The sequence below is a fragment of the Theropithecus gelada genome, chromosome 1 (genome assembly GCF_003255815.1).
Source record: "Theropithecus gelada isolate Dixy chromosome 1, Tgel_1.0, whole genome shotgun sequence".
NCBI lineage: Eukaryota > Metazoa > Chordata > Mammalia > Primates > Cercopithecidae > Theropithecus > Theropithecus gelada.
Genome location: NC_037668.1, coordinates 90,354,243 through 90,377,753, shown reverse-complemented (window position 1 = coordinate 90,377,753; position 23,511 = coordinate 90,354,243). Strand labels below are relative to the sequence as shown.

General features: G+C 35.9%; 1 protein-coding gene across 6 annotated transcripts in view; it reads left to right on the top strand.

Annotated features, from left to right (window-relative positions):
- The window catches only part of DOCK7 (dedicator of cytokinesis 7), a 245,196-nt gene that overhangs the window by 121,686 nt on the left and 99,999 nt on the right, over positions 1-23,511 (top strand). For all 6 annotated transcript variants that reach the window (XM_025373022.1, XM_025372964.1, XM_025372899.1 and 3 more), the window contains exons 17-22: positions 2,868-3,006; positions 4,799-4,900; positions 12,664-12,750; positions 15,080-15,311; positions 18,262-18,426; positions 21,279-21,448. In XM_025373022.1, coding sequence (XP_025228807.1) covers positions 2,868-3,006; positions 4,799-4,900; positions 12,664-12,750; positions 15,080-15,311; positions 18,262-18,426; positions 21,279-21,448 — 895 coding nt within the window. The remainder of the gene's footprint in view (positions 1-2,867; positions 3,007-4,798; positions 4,901-12,663; positions 12,751-15,079; positions 15,312-18,261; positions 18,427-21,278; positions 21,449-23,511) is intronic.

The following is a 23,511-nucleotide window of genomic DNA, read 5'->3' as shown; positions in this document are numbered from 1 at the left end:
GTGTTCATGTATCTATCCCTGACTCTTGTCCTGACCCTATGTCTTTCTTACTCTCCATTTTTATTAATGGTACCACCATTTTTCCAGATACTCTGGCTCAAAATTTAAGACATCTTTGTCTTTCCTCTTTAATATTCAATCATCTGTTAAGTCTTGCTGATTTCCTTTCTGCTTTATTACTAAACATCCTGTGCTGTCCTGTTTCTGGGCCATTCTTGTGTTTTTTTTTCTATTATAATATCAGATCCCTTTATTTATTGAACTCCTACTCATTCTTCAAGGTCCATATCAAATATTACCTCCTAAGTTACAATTTCCTGATCTCTAACTTGAAGTAATCTGTTCAGCTCTGTTCTTGAAGCACATAACCCTATATGCTGTATACCAGGGGTCGGCAAACATTTTCTACAAAGGACTGGATGGTATATATTTTAGGCCTGTGGTTATATGGTCTCTCTTGCAACCATTCATCTATGCCATTATAGTGCAAAAACAGCCATAGACAGTAAGAAATGTTACAAGTAAATGGGTATAGCTGTGTTTCAATAAAGCTTTATTTATGGACATTGAAATTTGAATTTCATATAATTTTCACATATTGTGAAATATTATTATTCTTTTTTACCCCCAATTAAAAATGTAAAAACCATTCTTAGTTTGCAGGCTATACAAAACCAGGCAGTGAACTATTTTTAGCTCATAGGCCATAGTTTGCCAACCCCTGTTTTATAGCATAGCTATTGATATATGTGTGTCTTATTTATATTCCTACTAAGTTGCATACTTTTTGAGGGTAGTTGTTTTTTAATGTTCGTCTTTAAAACCACTACAAAGGTAACGCAATGTTTAGCCAAAGGTGGGCAATTAAACCTACTTATTGAATGAATAACTCTCTTAGATGTTTAATTTTCAACAAAAGTCTTCACATTATGTGATTTTTAGGACAGAAGTGAACTGAAACAGTGAATACCAGGAAATGTATTGATAAAGAAGATAGTAATTTCTAAAAATTATCCCATTTTATTACTAGGTCTTTTTTGTTGTTGTTTGCAGCATCAGTGGAATTAAAATGACTATGCCATCTGACATTGTTGGTAAACTCAACTTTCTCATAATTCAGTGGTGATTGGTGGGATTAGTAATAAGATGCCTAGTGTCTTTTTTTTTTTCACCAAAGTCATCAAGTTCTCAGATGGCTAACATTAGCTATCTTTCTTGTTTATTATCAAAAGCCTTGTTATACTTAATATTCCTGTGTTCAAGTCTGTACCTGTTAATGTTTTTGAGGCTTATTTGAGATGGAAGGATATTTGACCTATTAACATCTAAGGAAGAAAACCTGATTGATGGGACAGACCTCGCTTTAAGGATAGTTGGAGCAATATGGTTTGGTTGCGTTTTTGTTGAATATAATTCTGAGAGATACTCATTGAATATGGAAGGTTGGAATGCTAAGGTTTTATCCCTTTTTGTTATGAATAGCAGCCATGCTTTTCTATAAAAGTGCCCTCTTGGGATTATTCTCAGTGAATATTGAGAAGAAAGTGTCATTGGTTTGATCAAACAAGATATTTGTTGTATTCTTAAGAGTCTGGAAGCGCTTCTAAACTAAGACAAATGCAGTTTGTGGGCGTTTCCTGATTTTACTGGGTTTTTTGTTTATTTTAGCAGTCAATTCTAGTCCATATTTTGGTAACTTTTTTTATTTCTTCAACGAAATGGTTGATATAAGACAGTCTATAGAGCAAAACTAGATCTTTTTTTAAAAAATATTTTATTTTATTTATTTTTTGTCTCATTCTGTCACCTAGGCCGGAGTGCAGTGGCAGGATCATAGCTCACTGCCGCCTTGAACTCCTGGACTCAAGTGATCCTTTCATCTCAGCCTCCCAAGTAGCTAGGACTTTTTAAAATTTATTTATTTATTTTTATTTTTTGTAGAGATGAGTCTGGCTATGTTGTGTAGACTGGTCTCAAACTCCTGACTCCAAGTAATCCTGACGCCACAGCCTCCCAAAGTGCTGGAATTACAGGTGTGAGTCACTACACCTGGCCTCCAGTGTGATAGTTTGATATTAAGTTGTCTAAAGATGCCTTTTTACCACTTTTTTTTACAAATTAGTTTTTTTACACATTAGTTTTAATATGAAAGCATACTCCTATGTAGGGAAAATGTTTTATGAATTGTTTATCAGAATTGGCTCATAAATATAGAACTCCCTACCTTAGTGTCTTTTTTTTTTTTTTTTTTTTGAGACAGAGTTTCCCTGTGTCGCCCAGGCTAGAGTGCAGTGGTGTGATCTCAGCTCACTGCAAGCTCTGCCTCCCGGGTTCACGCCATTCTCCTGCCTCAGCCTCCCGAGTAGCTGGGACTACAGGCGCCTGCCACCACGCCCGGCTAATGTTTTTTTGTATTTTTAGTAGAGACGGGGTTTCACCGTGTTTGCTAGGATGGTCTTGATCTCCTGACCTCGTGATCCACCTGCCTCGGCCTCCCAAAGTGCTAGGATTACAGTCGTGAGCCACCGTGCCCTGCCAGTGTCCTCTTTTATACAGCTTCCAATCTAATGGAGATCTCAGGATCAAGGTGGTGATTATTAATGAACTTTCAAATAGTAGGATTACTCAGCCTATTAAGAAAAATGGGATGAGAAATTTCAGAAACAGTGGCAGCTCTCTTTTATGGAAGTAGGATTTAGTTATTTAGAGATTGGGGATAAAGAAAAACATTTTGGACTAGAGGAAAAATTAAACATGAATCTTAAAATTTTTAAATTATTCAAATATACAAATACATTATTTATTTTGGACAAGTTACTGACTGTTGTGTTTTTTTGTTTTTTTGTTTTTTGTTTTTTTGTATGAAGGTCTCCTGATTTTCATGAAGAAATCAAGGTTAAGCTTCCTGCTACTTTAACTGACCATCATCACTTGCTTTTTACTTTTTATCATGTTAGTTGTCAACAAAAACAAAATACTCCTCTTGAAACACCAGTTGGATATACGGTAAGTCTTTTTGGTTGACTATTTAGATCAAAGAGCTAAAATAATGGTGATATTTAAGATATAGTTGATATTTCTTGTCAATTTTTGTTTTCTTTCTGTTTTTGTTTTTTTCTTTTTTTTTTTTTGAGATGGAGTCTCTCTCTGTCGCCCAGGCTGGAGTGTAGTGGCACGATCTTGGCTCACTGCAAGCTCCGCCTCCCGGGTTCCCACCATTCTCCTACCTCAGCCTCCTGAGTAGCTGGGACTACTGGCACCCACCACCATGCCCAGCTAATTTTTTTTGTATTTTTAGTAGAGACGGGGGTTTCACTGTGTTAGCCAGGATGGTCTCCATCTACTGACCTCGTGGTCTGCCCGCCTCGGCCTCCCAAAGTGCTGGGATTACAGGTGTGAGCCACCGCACCTGGCCTTCTTTTTCTTTTTTTGTTTTTTATTAGACAGAGTCTCTGTCTCCCGGGCTGGATTGTGGTGGCGCGATCTTGGCTCACTGCAACCTCCGTTTCCTGGGTTCAAGCAATTCTCCTCTCTCAGCCTCCTGAATAGCTGGGATTACAGGTGCCCTCCACCATGTCCAACTAATTTTTTTGTATTTTCAGTAGAGATGGGGTTTCACCATTTTTGCCAGGTTGGTCTCAAACTCTTGGCTTCAAGTGATCCGCCTGCCTTGGCCTCCCAAAGTGCTAGGATTACAGGCGTGAACCATGGCACCTGGCCTGTTTCTTGTTATTTGAATTTTCCCTGTCTAATTCCCCATAGTTATGAAGTTGCATTGATTAGGAAGAGCCATTATAACAAGAAAATAGCCATTAATGTAATTAGCTAATGTAATTAATTGATTTATTAACAAACATGTATAAACACTTGGGTGTTAGTCCTGATTATTAGGTGTATACCCAATAGTGAAGTATAAATATAATAGGTTCATGGACTCTTCAGCAGATAATGATTTTAATATAAAATGAGTAAAAGAGAATATTGGAGAAAAAATTAAAACCCTTGAGTCTTTTTCAAAATTATGATTTCCAGCCTGGGCAGCATGGCAAAACCCCATCGCTACCAAAAATAAAACAATTAGCTAGGTGTGGTGGTGTGCACCTGTGATCGCAGCTGCTAGGGAGGCTGAGATGGGAGGATTGCTTGAGCCTGGGAGGCAGAGGTTGCAGTGAGCCAAGATCATGCCACTGCACTCCGGCCTGGGTAACAGAGTGAGACCTTGTCTCAAAAATAAAAATAAAAAATAAATTACTATGATTGAATTGCAAAGATAAACCTAAGATGAAGGACATCATAGTATGGTGTAATACAATTCTGTCAGAAAAATTATGCTTTCAGCCAAAAGAGAAAAGCCAACATTTGATTCATTATTTTTGTCTCTGGCAATTTGTGACATGAGTTTTGCTCTAACTATAAGACAATAAATTTATGATCATACTTTTTGTTTCTAGGATTCCTATCTAATCAATTATTTCACTATTTAGATTAAAATGATTATCTCAGTTTTAAAATATATTTACTTTATGTCTTTTTTCTAAGACTGACTTTTCGCCTCTAGATTTTAATATTGCATGGTTAGTAATAATAATGTTTCTCCTGCTTAATAAAATTTCAGTAGGGAAACTTCTCTTTAGAGGAATTATGAAGGCCTATTATTATTACTTATATAATTAAATCCCTTAATGTTTGATGATATGAGACAAATTAGACTTGTACCAAGTTCTTAAAACATGCTTTCTAAGTAATTATTTTTATAGCAAATGTATTTAAAATAAAATTGTTTTATTTTCTTTAAAAGTGGATACCAATGCTTCAGAATGGACGGTTGAAGACTGGCCAGTTTTGCTTACCAGTCTCACTGGAGAAACCACCACAGGCTTACTCTGTACTGTCTCCTGAGGTCAGTATCTCCCATGTTGACATTCTCCAGATTGAATGAAATGAGTTTTTTACTATAAATATGTTTTTACCAAGCAAACTCTTGCCATTTCTTCTACTTAAAGTTTATAGATCATGAAGAAAAAGTATTTTCCCCCATGATTAAAATTCTTCTACGTAAAACTTAGAAGCTTTTATCCTGTTTTTAAATTTAAATTTAAATATCCTCATTTTAAAAGCAAAATAATACATGGAATGGAAACTCAAAAGATCATTTTGGAGAATTTTCATACTGTAACATGAGAAGCTTCTTTAAATAGATGAATATTTCTTTTTTTTTTTAGTAGACGGTTAACATTTCACTAAAAGACTGGGAGAAGAAAAACATTTAAATTAATTTTTTAGAATCTTTTTGTAATTGATGATCGTGTGAATGAAAACAAAGTTGCTGTGAACCTGTAATACAAGAAATATTGGCAACTTTGATGATTACATATGTGATTTGAAAGACTCGTAACACAAACATTGGAAAAATCTCAATCAAGAATCAGTAGCCACTGTTCATAAACCAAAGTTACTCTTGAGAGAAACACAGTGGTTGTCAGTGTCTCTTAATGATTTTGAATATAACTGCTGTAAATGTTACTCTAAAATATGTCTTGTGAATATTGTCCTGGTGACATTTGTTTTCAGAATACAATTCAAAATGTATTCACATAAATGTGTATGTATTTTTATTTTTTAAAAACGATTCAAGACTTTTGCTCTGATCTTATTTCTCACTGTTCTCTGTCACTCACTTTGCCCTAGCCACATAGCACAGAGCCTCTGCTGTTCCTCACACATGAAAAGTGCATTTCCATTTCAGGCCCTTTGCTCTTCCCTCTGCTGGCAGTGCTCTGTTGCAAAGCCTGTTTCTTTATTTTACTCAGACCTCCACTCAAATATCACCTCACCAAGGAAGTTGTCTATGATTATTCTAAATAGCAGCCTCTCCCACTTTATCTGTTTATTTTTCCTCATATCATTTATCATTGACTCTATATTTAAAATGTTTTTTGTTTATTTATTCTCTATAGAGTATAAACACCATGAGGGTAGGAACTTTGTCTGTCTTGCTCATTGCTGTCTACAAGTATTTAGAACAGTATTTGGCATGTCATAGACACTCAATATATATTTATTAGATTAATGAATAAAGACAGTAGAGTAAGAAATATGACTCTCCCTCCTCCCAGTCTTTCATTCATTTTTCCAGGGACACATCTTTTCAGGATGACTTTTTCGTGTGACTTTGTTATACAGAAAGGTGGCCTTTTGTCAAAGAGCATTATATTTCAAAGGAGATGTTTTAAAAGAAAATATATTTTTGTTGAAGTTAAGGATTTGTTTTTACTTAATTGCAGTGCAAGTTCAGCTTTCTAAAGGAAGACTCATGGTTTTCTTCTAGCTACCATACTATATATGCTCACAGATCAAGAATATGGTGATAATTTGGATTTGACTATAGACATAAAATATAGACTGCTTGACATGTGAAATAAGCCACCTGATTAAGAGCCAAAACTTTTTTAAACAGTTGACCCTTAAACAACATGGCGGTAAGGGGTAACATCCCTCCTTCCTAGCATGCACTTGAAAATCCACATATAACTTTTGACTCCCTAAAAACTTAAGTACTAATATAATAGTTTACTGTTGACTGAAAGCCTTACCAGTAACATAAACAATTAATTAGCATGTATTTTGTATGTCAAATGTATTATATACCGTATTCTTAAAGTGATATAGAGAAAAGAAAATGTTCTTAAGAAAATTGTAAGGCACAGAAAATATATTTACTATCCCTCAGTAGAAGTGGATCATCATAAAGGTCTTCATCCTCATTGTCTTCATGTTGGGTCGGCTGAGGAGGAGGAGGAAGAGTAGGGATTGGTCTTGCTATCTTAGAGGTGGCAGAGGTAGAAGAGGTGGAAGAGGTGGAAGGGGAAGCAGGCACACTTGGTGTAACTTTACAGAAATACATCATAATTTCTGTCTGACATTCTTGCTTTTTCATTCCTCTAAAAATGTTTCCAGAGCAGGATGCAGTGGCACACCTGTAATCCCAGCTTCTTGAGAGGATCACTTGAGTTCAGGAGTTTGAGGCTGCACTTTGCTGTGGTTGTGCCTTTGAATAGCCAGTGCCCTTCAGCCTGGGCAACATAGCAAGACCCTATCTCTTTTAAGAAAGTGTTTCTGGCCGGGCATGGTGGCTCATGCCTGTAATACCAGCACTTTGGGAGGCTGAGGTGGGCAGATCACCTGAGGTCAGGAGTTCAAGAACAGCCTTGCTAACATGGCAAAACCCCTTCTCTACTAAAAACATAAAAAATTAACCGGGTGTAGTGGCAGTCACCTGTAATCTCAGCTACTCATGAGGCTAAGGCACAAGAATCGCTTGAACCGGGAGGCGGAGGTTGACAGTGAACCGAGATTGTGCCATTGCACTCCAGCCTGGGCGACAGAGTGAGACTCTGTCTCAATATAAAAAAAAGGAAAAAATGTTTCTATGTGGTGCCAATGTTTATTCCATCATTTGTTTTAGTTTCAGTGCCCTTAGCACAGATGAGTCCATGTTTTAAAAGAAGTCAAAAGCAGTCTGGGATAACCCTTCTGCCATGTTGTATAATGTCAGTTTGTTTTCTGACACTGTTTCTTCTATGTTTTCTGCCTCAATGTCTGGCACTGGTTTAGAAGCACTCTTCTCCATCAAGTCATTTTCTATTAATTCCTCCAGTCTGGTGTCTATGAGCTCGTGAATTTCTCCTTGGAAATCTTTACCCCTCATTTTTTTTTATTTTTTTCCTTTTTGACATATCCACAATTTATTTCATGATTTTCTTAATTGGCTCTGTCATGAAGTCTGTGAAGTCATGACAACCTCTGGACAGTTTTACAGCAAGAATTTATTGTGGGCTTGACGGCTTTTGTTACAACAATGATAGCATTTTCAATGGTATAATCCTTCCAGACTTTAATGATGTTCTATTTATTGGGGTTCTCTTCATAGCATTCACACTCCTTTCCATAGAGTGCCATGTGTGATGAATCTTAAAGATCCTTATGACTCCCAATCTAGAGGTTGAATTAGAAACATGGCATTTGGGGGCAAGTAGAAGACTCTGATGCCTTCTGTGTTGAACTCATGGGGTTCTGGGTGGCCAATGGCATTGTCTAATATCAAAGTAACTTTAAAATGCAGTTCCTTACAGCCAAGGTACTTCCTGACTCCTCCCCTTTTCTGTACTCTTCTTCCTTGTAACTGTATAAAATTAGGATTTTTAAAAATTATGGTAAAAATGCTTGGTGTGGTGACTCATACCTATAATCCCAGTGCCTTGGAAGGCTGAGGAGGGAGGATCCCTTGAAGCCAGGAGTTTGAGTTTACTGTGAGCTGTGATTGCACCACTGCACTCCAGCCTGGGTGACTGAACCAGAACCCTTCTCTTCAAAATAAATAAATAAAAATGTTATGATAAAAATATATATAACATAAAGTTTATCATTTTAATTTTAAGTGTATATTTCTGTAGCCTTAAGTATATTCAGTGTCCTGAAAACAAGCCTTTTAAAACTACTTTTAAAACGAAGTATTTGTATGCCAAAATACAACATTATTTACTTTATTTTATGAATTTAGCAAAAGCTTATCATGTGATATATAATCCTCTGGGACTTGGTTTTTTTCATTCAACATTGTATTACTAAGATTTAGTGTTTCTGGTATATATAGTTCCTATTTCATTCACCTTCTGTGCTTTATAATATTTTTCAGTTCTTGCCTCTTTGAAACCCATTCTCACAAAATAAAGCAATTTTAAAATTAAAATTAGGTGGTTTCATTCTGTTGCTTATGATCAAATAAAACATTTCTCTGGCTTTTTCTTGCACATAGACATAATCCAAGTATTTCTTCCCATGACCTACAAATCTCTGAATGATTTGGTCTTTTCCACTTCTCCAACATCATCATCTACAATCATTACTACATCCCTTTCTTTCTGCACTGACAGCTTCTTCCAAGCTTTTTTCTGCCTCCAGCCCTTTGAATTTTCTCTTTCCTTTTCTTGATCTTGACATAGTTGAGTACTTTTCTTTATTAAAATTGTAGACACAGCAACATCTCATCAAAGAAGTCTTTCCTCACTGCATGAATTTGCAACCTTTCCCTCCTCCATGCTGCTGATACACTCTTGTTTCTTTTTAATTCTATTTTATTTACTTAACAACATAGCCACAATCCAACTCTGTATGTAGGTAATCGTGTAGAAGTAATTTAAATCTTTATATACTAAATTGAGCAAAGTTAGATCTCAGAAGACGTGTGGGATTATGAAAGGATTTTGTTATTTTTTTAAAAATCTATATGCTTTTGAACAGCAATATAACATAATCTTCTAGGGCTTTAATCCTGGCTCCAACACTTAATTGTGTGATCCTGGGCAAGTTTCTTAATCTCTCTGCTATGGAACAAATTGTTTTCCCCCCAAAAATCATATATTGAAGCCTAACCCTCAATGTGATGACATTTTGAGATGGGGTCTTTGGGAAGGAATTGGGTTTAGACAAGGTTACAATGGTGGGGCCTTCATAATGGGATTAGTGCCCTTGTAAGAAGAGACCAGAGAGCTTGACATCCCCTCTCCCTCAGTGTGGGTATACAAGCAAGAAAGTGGCCATCTGCAACCCAGGGTGAGAACCCTTACCAGAAACTGACTATGCTGGCACCTTGATCTTGGATTTCTAGTTTCCAGAGAACAGTGGGAAAATAAATTTCTGTTGTTTAAGCCATGCAGTCTATGATATTTTGTTATGCAACCTGAACTGATGAATGCAGACTTTGGTACCAGAAAGTGGGGTGCTACTTTAATGTATTAGTACATTTTCACACTGCTGATAAAGACATACCCAAGACTGGGAAGAAAAAGAAGTTTAATTGGACTTATGGTTTCACTGACTAGGGAAGCCTCAGAATCATGATGGGAGGTAAAAGGCACTTGTTACATGGTGGTGGCAAGAGAAAATGAGAAGGATGCAAAAGTGGAAGGACCTGATAAAACCATCAGATCTCGTGAGGCTTATTCACTATCACAAGAATAGTATGGGGAAAACCGCCCCCATGATTCAAATTCTCTTCCACCAGGTCCCTCCCACAACACATGGGAATCCTGGGAGTACAATTCAAGTTGAAATTTGGGTGGGGACATGGAACCAAACCATCTCATGTAATAAATACCTAAAAATATAGAAGTGACTTTGGAACTGAGTAATGGGTAGAGGATGCCATTACATGGATGCTCCCATCTCATGCTCCCTTTTGAGGTACATGGTAGAAATAAGGACATTAAGGGCGATTCTGGTGAGATCTCATATAGAAATGAGGAACATGTTATTAGAAACTACAGGAAAAGTGATTGTTGTAATAAAGTAGCAAAGAATTTGGCTAAACTGTGTTCTCATGTTTTGTGGAAGATAAAACATGTGCTATTTGGATATTTGACTGAAGAACTTTCTAAAAATATTGAACATGCAGCTTGGTTCCTCTTGACTGGTTACAGAAAATGTGATAGGAGAGAGTTGAATTGAAGAAGGAACTGTTAAAGGAACCAGAACTTGAAGATTTAGAATATTTTTAGCCTATCCACATTGCAAAAATGAGAAAGCATGTTCTGAAGAGAACACCAAGTGTGTGACTGGACTGCCACCTGATAAAGAGTTTATGGAATTATACAAGCAGAAACACTGCCACTTTCAACTGAAGGGGAAGGAGATGGGGTGAAATGAAGGAAGGATGTTGGACTTTTTGGATTTGACAGGATATAGAGCTATTCAGCTGTCTACATGTACTGTTCTTCAAAATGAGGAGAAAATGACCCTGAAGGTGATTCAGAGATCATCAGGCCCATTGCCTTGGTTTCAACAGCCCAACAACCTCTGCCTGAAGCCTTGGGGGCCGAGTCATTTGGCAGAGCCTTGGGGGCAAATGCCTGCTCATAGGAGCTCTGGGGGTAGACCCACGCTAGACCTGTGGGGATGATGCTATTGCCCCAGTGGTCCCAGAGGCAGAGCATGAAGCCAAAGAGTGTAATTCTTCAGAGACCTGAAATAAATCCCAACATATGGACAGCTAATTTTCAACAAGGGCACCAAGAGGATGTGATAAAAAAGGATAGTCTCTTCAATAAATAGTGCTGGAAAACTACATTTCCACATGCCAAGGAATGAAATTGGACCCTTATCTTACACCATTACATAAAAATCAACTGAAAATGGAAAAAAGACCTAAACATAAGACCTGAAACTTTAAAACTACTAGAAGAGAACATAGGGGGAAAAGTCCTTGGCATAGGCCTTGGCAATGATTTTTAGGATATCACACTAAAAGCTCAGGCTACAAAGGCAAAAATAAATATAAATAAATGAGATGAAATCAAACTAAAAAGCTTCTGTACAGTAAAAGAAATGAAACAACAGTCTGTGAATTGGGAAAAAATATTTGAAAACCACATATCTGTTACGGGGTTAATATCCAAACTTTACAGAGAACTCATATAACTCAGTAGTAGAAAACCAATAACCTGATTTTAAAATGGGCAAAAGATGTGAATAAACTTTCTCTAAAGATGATAAAAATGGCCAAGAGGTATATGAAAAGGTGCTCAAGATCATTAATCATTAGGGAAATGCAAATCAAAACCTATGCAGTATCACCTTACTTCCATTAGTGTGGCCGTTATCAAAATGTCAAGAGATACAAATGTTGATGAGAGTGTGGAAAAAAAAAAAAGAGAACCCTTGTACACTGTTGGTAAGAGTGTAGATTGATGCAATTATCATGGAACACAGGATGGTGGTTTCTAAAGAAAAATAGAACTACCCTGTGACTCAGCAGTCCTCTTCTGGGCAAATACCTAAAGGAAATGAAATCACTATCTTATAAAGATATCTGCACTTCCATGTGTATTGCAGCATTATTCACAGTGGCAAAGATATGGAAACAACCTAAGTGTCCAACAGATGAGTAGATAAATTGTTACGTAGAGAGACATATATATATATATATATATAGTTATAGAGATATACTATATATGTATATATAGAAATTGTTTTTTAATATATTCACACACACACAATGGAATATCAGTCAACTTTTAAAAAGAAGATTATGCCATTAGCCACAGCATGGATGAACATGGAGGACATTATACTAAGTGAAATAAGCTAGACATAGAAATAAATATTAAATGATCTCACTCAGCATGAGGACTATGGTTAATAAAATTGCACTGTATTTGGTATTCTTAGCAGGTTTTACCTGCTCTTGCCACAACAACAAACAAACAAGTTAACCGTGAAATTATGGATATGTTAATTTGCATGACTGTAGTAGCCATTTTACTGTCTGTATGTATCCCATAACATTGTGGTGTATACCTTAAACATATACAATATAATTTATTTAAAAAACAAAAACCAGTATTGTTTGAGCTTGAAGAGCTAATGGACCCTTAAGAGCCAATTCCTTGTTAGATTTTGGACTTTCTTGGGACGTGTCACCCCTTCTTTCCTCTTTCTCCTTTTTGGAATGGGAATGTCTATCCCATCCCTGTCTCACCATTGTATTTTGGAAGTACATCTCTGATTTCACAATATTTTTCTCATTGGGATATTGTAATTTTTGTTTATTTTCAGAGTTCATAATCTACTTAAGCAGCTGTGATCATTATATTTAATATCTTACAGGTTCCTCTACCTGGCATGAAATGGGTAGATAATCACAAAGGTGTTTTTAATGTTGAAGTTGTTGCTGTTTCATCTATCCATACACAAGTGAGTTTTAATAATTTTTATTATCAAATTTCACTTAAATAAATTGAATGTATTATCAAATATTTGTGATGTCAGTTTTGTTACTTGTCATAAATCTGTCATTGCTGTCAGATTTATGAGAATATATGTCAGTTAAAAACATGGAATATTTAGAAGATTTTTTTAAAAAGAATCAACAAAATGTCATTGAATGTCAACAAAAGCAAACATTTTATGTTTCAAAATGTCATTGACTTCATTTTAAATAGTTAAGTGACTTGTTTTTTCTAAGTTTCTGATACATGGCAGAATAATTAGAATTGAGAAACCATCATCAGCTCACTTTATTTATCATAGACTTGGGTATTTCAGATGGAAAGAGTTTTTAGGGATCATTTGTTCCAAATTCCTTATTTTTGGAATATACCAAGTTCTAATGGGTTTTATACATCCTCTTTCTCTGCCTGGAATGCTTTTCCTCCTGGTATTCATTTGACTTATGAATTAGAGTTTCTCTTCCTCTCAGAGAGGCCTTCCTTGGTTACTCTTTTTAAACATAGCAGCCTCAGTACAGTATGTCATCTTACCCTGCACTTATTGCTGCCTATGCCCAGCTTCTCTGTTGCACTTTGACTCTGTCACTCTGTTTGTGTGTGTGTATATAAGACACATAAATACACGTTTGTTTATTGTTTCTTTCCCACATTAAATGGTAAGTTCCATGAGATCAGAGATGTTACCTGTTGAGGAAAGAGCTTTTCCTTTAAGAACCTTACAGTGTAATATGGGAAAGGGTAAAATGTATGATAAAATTGGTACAGTGTTACATATATTAACTAAATTCTTTAAAGTACAGAGGGGAGAGTTATCTGTTCTGCTAGAGACTGAGCTGTTGCATTTGTAAGTAGGCATTTACTACACAGAGAAAGGGAGAGTGGGCAACTCAGATGATGAGTAGCAAGTACAGAGTTACAGTAGTCTAAGGACCATCAGGTAACCTGGTGTGAAAGTAGTTTAAAGTGTGTAGGAAATCATGATACATAAGGATAGAAGGCTGGTAATAGATTGTGAAGGACCGTGAATGCCATAGAGTCCAGGTAGATGGTAATTTCTACCCTAAATAGAGAACGTGAGAGAAGTACTTTTCGGGCCATGCTAAGGGGAAGCAGTTATGGTGCCTGTGAGTTTATGTTTGAACCTGTTGAGTTTGAAGTGCCTATGTACTTCAGATGGAGATGTCCTGTAGGTGGTTGTAATTAGTTTGAAGTTTGGGTTTGGAGATAACAGAATAAATGTGATAACTGAAACTGTATTGGTAAATGTGATTGTCCATGGAGAATATGTAGAGTGAGAAGCAGCAAGTATTTAAAATGAAATTCAAGCTTCACTAACCTATACAGGGAAAGGGTGGTGTGGAGGGCTTCCCAAAGCAGAATTCGCCAAGGAAAAAGGCTCATGGGGTGAAGTCCAGAGGAAACAAGAAATAAGCTTCCAAGAATCCTCTTCTAGTGGAATCACGTGGGGCAAGTTGAAACAGCATGAGTGAAATGTTGTCTGCCACGGAAGTTCAGTACAGACTCAATTCCCAGGGTTTTTTACTAGGGGCTTGTCACATAGGCACCCTTTGCCCAACATGTACCAAAATTCCACATTCCCAGAAGGAAAGTAGGTGTTCAGCTTATACCATATTGTTTGCACAGACGGTTTAGGCACAGTGAACCATCTCTGTCAATGGGAACCCCCCTGAAATCCAAGTTCCCAGTCATTAGCCCACGGCCAAACTTGTAAACAGGGCTTTCAAAGAATAGCTGTCTTAAGCCCACTATGTTAATTCTTTTCTGCACAGTGAGGTAGGGGAAAATAAGAAGACACAGCACCTGTATGCTGTCTTTAGGAAGAAAGTTGGTAGTATATAGATTTTACTTAGCAGTACACAGGTGGCTTCCAGTAAAAGAATGGCTCCAGTATTATAAGATATGGCAGTGAGTTTGCCTTGTATCCAAAGGCTTTGGAGCTGAAAGACAATAAATTAATAATGGACAAAAGTGGGTTACTCATATGCCTGCCACAATAATTGAACTTCAAACTGATAAAGCAAACTAAAACTAAAAAAAAAGAAAAAAAATTCTTAATTAGTATCAGTAGTTTTCTTAACTAATAGTATTTGAAGTGATCATTTTATAATAATAAATGAAAATAGATTTGTTTAATTGGAAACAATGTTTGTTTACCTATATGAACTTTTTAGTGTTATCAAGTGATATGACATGTTAGTGGTCTGTGGTCCTTTAGAATTGGGAAATGTATAAAGTTGTAAGTGCTTAGTGCTTTTGTTCATTCTTTGTTTTAGGATCCTTATCTTGACAAATTTTTTGCTCTGGTCAATGCTCTGGATGAACACATGTTCCCAGTCCGAATTGGGGACATGCGAATCATGGAAAATAACTTAGAAAATGAATTGAAGAGCAGTATTTCAGCACTGAATTCATCCCAGTTGGAACCAGTGGTCCGATTTCTTCATCTTCTGCTAGATAAACTGATACTTTTAGTTGTTAGACCTCCTGTCATTGCTGGTCAAATAGGTAATTTATGTTTGTTTGGGGATGAGACATGAAATCTATAACTTGACATTTCTAAATTTTGTTTTAAAAAAACCATGGTTTCTATTTGCTCTATATAAGGACTATATTTGATTTGGGGTGGAGGATGTTATTTACTTGTTTATAATGCCAGAAAAATGATAACTTTTATTTTGTTTTTATAAAATGTGTCCTATAGGCGTATACTCAAATTATAGAAACAAATGTATTTATTTACCAAGTATTTATTAAGCATTTACTATGTACTTGACACTGATAGACACTGTTCAAGGCATGGTTCCTGACTTTAAGATCTCACAGACTAATTAAGAAAACAGGCAAACAGATAAATCATGTTGTACTTTACAGGATGTATAATCTACCTACTCTACATTTTCATTCATCTGCTATCCTCCACTTAATGTAGCTCTTCTTTCCTTCATTTGCTCAGTCTCTGTATTCTCTTTTTCTTTTTTATAATTCTGGAAGGAAAGGTGTTTTTCATTCCCATCCTTTTTCAAGATTTACTCCTTACTTTTTACCAACAGCTTTCACCCAAATCCTGCAGGGAAGTTGAACTTGAAAGAAATTTCAGCTAACCAGATAGAATTTTTATGTTTGACTAGTGGCACAAAGGAGAGGAGTATTCAATTAGTTGAGTTTTTTTAGGGGAGACTTATAAGTAGAAATAATTCCTGGGCTGAGTATTTAAAGATGAATAGGAGTCTGACAGGTTAACATTATTCCAAGGAGATTAAACAGCGTGAAACAGCATGTGCATAGTACACAGACATAATGAACTCAGAATGAATTTGGGGAAGAATTTTAAGTAGTAATAAATTGGAGGATTGATTAGAGGTAATGTGGAGAGTGGGAGATGAAGTTGGGTCTTCCACACTTTAGGAAATTGGGACTATTTTTCTGTAGGGAATAAATAGCCTTTGAAGGATTTGGTCTTAATTAGAGAAGTAACATGACCAAGTTTGACTAGAAAAAGATGGCTGTACTATGTAGAGATGAGTTAAAAGTGAGAAAACCTACAGGTGGGGAGATAAATTAGGAGTCTTGCAGAATTTCATACAAAAAATGATGAGTTCCTATAGGTGACAATGGGATGGAGAAGAGAGAATGGATTATGAGATCATAGAGTGTACAGTTACAGAAATTATAGAAGAAGAAGGTTTTAAGGAAAAAAAGGTTAGCATTGTTTTTTGTTGTAGATTATTTAAGTAAAATAATAGTAATAACAGTAATTGCAAACACTTGCATAGCATTTACTATGTACCAGGAATAGTGCTATATGCTTTATTTACATTTGAGAGCCAAGATTCAAACTGGTTCCAGAGTCCCTCTCTTATCTAGTATACTTGAGGAATGTCTGCTCGTGAAATTACATCAGTAATTTTAGTCTAAGTGAAGGTAGAAACCAGGTTACAGGGAGTTAAGAAGCAAATAGTGTAAAATAAACACAAGAAGCATATACTACTCTTTTAAGAAGTTAAGTTAGAAGAGAAAGCAGGATTGAGTAGGGCAAAAGAGGGGAGACATTTTAGCATGTTTACATGCTGAGAGAAATCAGCATATAAACATGCTCAAATGGGAGAAGGGAGAAAAATATATGGGGAGAAAAGAGGTTAATCAATGAAGTCGTTACGTGAGACAAGAGTAGAGGTGATAGATAGATCACTTTTACATAGGAGAGGGCACTACTTCCTTTGGAGAGGAGATAAAGTAGTTTCAGATTCTGATAAATTTGTAGAAAAATATGAGGATTTTTGGCCAGGTGTGGTGGCTCACAACTGTAATCCCAGCACTTTGGGAGGCCAAGATGGGAAGATTGCTTGAGGCTAGGAGTTCCAGACCAGTCTGGTCAACATATCGAGACCCCATCTCTAAAAAAAAAAAAAAAGGAAAAGAAAAAGAAAAACGCGAGGACTTTCATGCTTTATACATTTCTTCTGTGAGATAGAAGGCAAGATTTGCTAAGGAGGGATTAAGGAGGACCTGAGTTTTGAGAAGGATTCTGGTAACTTAGAGTAGCCACTGTGAGAAAAAGGAAAAGAATTAACCAGAAACACAGGTAGGATCACTTAACTTCACTCAGGTTTCTGTCTCTGGTCTCTTTCCCCTCTAGTTCAGTATATATAGATTAATCTTCCTAAATGACCATTTTATCTGGTTATTCTACTTTTGGGAAAACTTAATTGGCCTCATTATCTCTTCATAATTTCCTGTCTTGGTTAAATAAATTACAGAATCTAAGATTCTATTGCTCAAAGTGGCTGTTCAGTTTACCCATTTACTCAGTATGCAATTTATCACAATTCCCCAATTTTTGTAAAATTATTGTTATATACTGACTTGAGTGACTGAGTAGGTGTTAGTCTTACCTCAACCTGTTTTTCTAGCCCCTCCTTTTTTCTCCCTTCTAATCATTTTACAGATTCACTCATTCCAATCAAGTTGCTTATTCACTATTTTATTATGATATTGTTAATATTTTCAATAATCCATTTTATTATTTTTAATTTTTTTAAACAGAAGTAATATATGCCCTTGTATGCTATTTAGATTTTTGGAGTGATCTTTAAAATGAGAAATTGCTTCTTAAGGTATTACACACAATGTATTTTCTTTTTTCTTATGTACTTTGTATTGTTTTACTAAATAATAGGTATCTGTTAAGCATTGTTTTCTTTTTTGACTAATCAAACCCATGTAATTTTTGTCTTAAATTAGTAAAATGAGTTATTTCTCATTTTGCTCAGAAAAGTGTTTTTGGCTCAGCTAATCCAAGGTGTCATTAAAAGTCATTATCAAATAGTAATCATCTTTATACAGTTGCTGTGTAATCACTATATTTAACGTATGTAGAGATGACAAAACTTTGGTCTTCGTGGAATTTACAGTCTAAAAATAGTTAAAGTAAAGGTATTTTCTTCTTTCTCAAAAGTTAACCTGGGTCAAGCATCTTTTGAAGCCATGGCATCAATTATAAATCGACTGCACAAAAACTTGGAAGGAAATCATGACCAGCATGGCAGAAATAGCCTTCTTGCATCATATATTCATTATGTTTTCCGCCTACCAAATACTTACCCTAATTCATCATCACCAGGTATTTTATTCTTTTTACTATGAAACTGTCTTTCATAAATTGTATGTTCATGTCAGTATTGAGATAATTTTGTAGTCTGTACTGTGACCCATTTATTCAATAGCAAACATTTATTGAACATCTGCTAAGTACCATTCACTGTGCTAGGTGCTGAAGTTAAAGGGATAAATAAATTACATTTTTAGTCATCTTTTTTTTTTTATATAGTTTTCTTTAGTTTGAATGAGAGTTCTTGGTTGAATTAATTTTTGGAAATGAACTTTGCAAATAACTTTGTCTCGGGAAGCATTTTATCATTCCTTGTTAAGATAAGGAATTGCTTGCCCCTGTAATCCCAGCTGTTTAGGAGGCTGAGGCGGGAGGATCTCATGAGCCCAGGAATTTGAGGCCAGAGTGAGCTATGATCTTGCCAGTGCACTCCAGCCTGGGCAACAGAGTGAGATCCTGTCTTTTAAAAATAAAAAAGACAAGAAAAATAGAATCTTGTATTTGTCATTCAGAATGCTGTTGGTCATTTAAGGAGAAATGTGGTGGCTCGGTAGTTTTCTGAAAACCCTTTGAAATCTACAGTGATATAAAAGATTGTTCCTAGAAACATAAAAATTCTATCTGGTTAGCTGATCTCTTCATGGTCAGTGAAATAATATAACCTTTCTGAGTATTGGAGACTCAACTTGTTATTGTCTTTCATGTACCACTGGTGATAGTGGAGGTAGTGGTGGGAGATGTCTTCGTGTGAATAATCCTTTAGTTCATTTAACTAACTAATGATTATGTTGTGCATATCATTTAATCTACTCACATATATGTCCGTATGACACTAATGATAATGGCAAGTGCCCTTTATCAGCTGTTGGCAATGTTAACATTCATAACGGTGACTAATAATTGTGACATTCCTTATGAAAACTAGACATAATAGTAACCTGATTTTAAGTTTCAGCCCAATTTGTTTCTTCACTTAATTGCAAAAAGAAAAGCAATTAACATTTATATTCTGGTTTATAATTTACTAACTTGATTTTTAAAATTATACCACTTGAGGACATGAGTGTGTGAATGATTATGTAATATCTACAGTGCTACTCCATTTACTCTTTTATTCAGTACACTATTAGAATTCCACAGATTTTGCAATGCAAAACATCTTTTTTTTACGTGCCGACCTGAAAGATTGTATGAATTAATTAGGTAACAGGTACGTATTAATATCATTTGCAAATATGACATTCAGAAAGATGAAGATAAATTATCACCATAATTCCTGGATGTTTTATTTTAAAAATAAAAGACAGGTTGGAAGATGATGTTAGGCTTGATTTTTCTCAGAGAAAAAGGGAATCTTTGCTTTTTTTTTTTTTTTTTTTGTTGAGATGGAGTCTTGCTCTGTCGCCCAGGCTGCAGTGGTGCAATATTGGCTCACTGCAACCTCTGCCTCCCGGGTTCACGCCATTCTCCTGCCTCAGCCTCCTGAGTGGCTGGGACTATAGGCACCCACCACCACGCCTGGCTAATTTTTTGTATTTTTAGTAGAGATGGGATTTCACCGTGTTAGCCAGACTGGTCTCAAACTCCTGACCTCATGATCCACATGCTCGGCTTCCCAAAGTGCTGGGATTACAGGTGTGAACCACCGCGCCCGGCTGCCTTTGCTTTTTTATATCACTTGGGACCTGAAAATTATCTTTAGTTTTTTGTATGTATATCATAAAGATACCATTTTGTTATTCACATTGTCACTGATGAAGATAGAGAAATAAAACATGCTCTCATTTAAAAGATGTTAGCAATAATGAAGGTAGAGAAATAAAACATGGTTTAATTTATGAGACGTTAGCAATAAATTGGCACTCTCTCTAGTGACTGTCAAGGGGCAGAGTAGGAGAGGTGGGAAAAAAGGAAGAGACACCAGCTGGAGCATCTTGGGTCCGAAAACCAACTATACCTAAGTGAAAGGGGTGTGTGTGTGTGCGCGCATGTGTCTGTGTGTGTGTGTCTCTTGTTAATTTTGGTTTTTATTGTACATGTAATATACAATTATAGAAACACTGAAGAGATAATGATTTTATTTACAGTTCATATGGTTTTATAAACTACCATAAAATAGAGCATCTTTGTACAGCAATCATTAGTTCTTGAGTGTTTTTATTTTCTTTCTTTCTAAAAAAAAAAATTTCCCGTGCTTCAGGAGGCCAAGAGAGGAGGATTGCTTGAGGCCAGGAGTTCAAAACCAGCGTGGGCAACATACCAAGACCCCGTCCCTACAAAGAAAAAAGAGAGAAATTTAGCCAGGCATGGTAGTGTGTGCCCGTAGTCCTAGCTACTCAGAAGGCTGAGGTGGGAGTCCAGGAGTCCAATGTTGTAGTGAACTGTGGTCTCACTGCTGCACTCCAGTGCTGCCTCTTAATAAAAAAAAAAAAAGGCACCTGCCTGTTTAAAATATATATATATATATATATATGTAACTTTTTATTTAGGAGACCATGCCTCTTCAGGCGGATCATGAGGTCAAGAGATTGGCCATCCTGGCCAACATGGTGAAACTTCATCTCTACTAAAAATACAAAAATTAGCTGGGCGTGGTGTCGCGCCTGTAGTCCCAGCTACTTGGGAGGGTGAGGCAGGGGAATCGCTTGAATCCAGGAGGCAGAGGTTGCAGTGAGCCAAGATCAAGCCTCTGCTCTCCAGCCTGGCGAGACTCTGTCTCAAAAAAAAGGAAGTTTAATATTTTTTATTTAGAAACCAAAGCAATTCATGATCTTTGTGGAACTTTCTGAAGTGGCAGAGATTTTTTTCTAATCCTTTCCTGACTAATTTTCTTTAATTATGTGCTATTTCATGTGCAACTCTAGGTCCTGGGGGTTTGGGAGGATCAGTGCATTATGCCACAATGGCTAGATCTGCGGTGAGACCTGCAAGCCTTAATTTAAATCGTTCTCGAAGCCTTAGTAATAGCAATCCAGATATATCTGGGACTCCCACGTCACCAGATGATGAAGTTCGATCAATCATCGGGAGTAAGGTAAACTGAAGACATGCATCTGTAAATTTGGTTTTTGTTTTGTGAACAAATGAGAAATATCCAGTTGTTGTCATTCATTCTGAATTTTGAGATGTATGTAAGTTAGGAATTAGCAAAGAATTGTACATTTCTGTTCTATCAGTAAACACTGTTTTATTTTTCTATTAAATATGCTTGCTCTTACAAACTACACTAAAAATCCTAAAATTTGTCTGGGATCACTAGCTGCATATAACTTACTGTTGTCAGTCTGATACTCTATCATGTAGAAAATGGCTAGATTGACTTCATATAGAATTAAAATAAATCTATGTGACTGATATTTGGAAGACAGATGTCATCATTGATTTAAGTCATGAGATCTTCTTCTCCAAAAAATATCAAGAACAGTGATTAAACAATTTTCCATTTTTGTAAACTAGAAAGAATGATACTCAGTGTTATTTATAAGGGATACTGCAGAATAACCTGAGTACTATGGCAGCTGCAAAAAGAGGTTTCCTCCCCCACACACACACACATATATTTCCATGTTTAAGAAAAGAACTCAGGTTTTTGATTCTTGTTTTCATTATTGATTATATTTTATTATAATATAATTATGTTATTATAATATACTTAGCATTATTTATATACTGTGTATTTATATACTGTATAGTTCTTCTGTAGAATAAGTTTGATTTTTGGATTTTCAGAAATTTTCCTAAAGAAAAGAAGCTATAGACAGCATTTCCTTAAGGTTCTTTTAAAATGTCTCTTAATTTTTGTAAGATTTACATTAGGACTTATTTAGCATAATTCTAGAGTTAGTTATTTCTTATATGTTTGATAGATTATAAACTCAAGATTTAGAACAAAGAGGCCTATATATATATAAAAAAATGATTTTTTGCCTTTTTTCAAGATATCCTTTAAATAGATCAATGATTTTTAAAATAGATATAAATACATACAAATATATAAATACAAGGTAATTTCTCAGAAAGCCATTGCAAGATGAGAATTTGTCAGTCTTGTCCTAATCAAGTATTATTTCATAGTTTTTATGTTGTTTTCTTTTTATTGCAAAATTTTTGATAGCTACCTTCCTATTGAATTATTTAGTCGTAATCCCTAATAATGTGTATAATTTTATCTCAAAATTATAAGGAATCTAAAGTTTATTTATAGCTACCCTTCATTGTTTCTTATTTTGTTGACCTGGCAGTTCAAGAAACTCTTCTTTAGGTGATCATGTTTTCCACTCCACCTCAGTCATGGTCTTTCCTTATATCAAACTTGTTCAACCTGTGTCCTGCAGGCCACGTGTGGCCCAGGACAGCTCTGAGTGCAGCTCAGCACAAATTTGTAAATTTCTCGAAACATTATGAGTTTATTTGTTTTTTTTTTTTTTGTTTTTTTGTTTTTTTTTTGTAAGCTCATCAGCTGTCATTAATGTTAGTGTATTTTATGTGTGGCCCAAGACAATTCTTCTTCCAGTATGGCCCAGGGAAGCCAAAAGATTGGACACCCCTGCAACTTGTCATTACCAATAACTTTAATTTTCACAGTCTCAATTTCATGTATTTTGTTCTCTGTTATCTCCTGTTTTTCTCATAGTACCACAGCTTAATAATGTATCTACTCCTTTGCAATCTCTAATCTTGATCCTCCAACCTTTTGACTGTGCCTCACCCCCTTAATGTTCTCTCTTCTTCCTCAGCCAGCTTGATGTCTATGGGCAATCATAATTATTCCCATCAGGCCTGTGGTGGCTCATGCATTTAATCCCAGCACTTCAGGAGGCCGAGGCGGGCGGATCACCTGAGGTCAGGAGTTCAAAACCAGCCTGACCAACATGGTGAAACCTCACCTCTACTAAAAGTATAAAATTAGCCAGGTGTGGTGGCAGATGCCTGTAATCCCAGCTACTGGGGAGGCTGAGACAGGTGAATCACTTGAACCCGGAAGGTGGAAGTTGCAGGGAGCCAAGATCTTACCATTGCACTCTAGCCTGAGAGACAAAAGTGAAACTCTATTTCAAAAAAAAAAAAAAAAAATTATTCCCATTATAAGCAAACTTT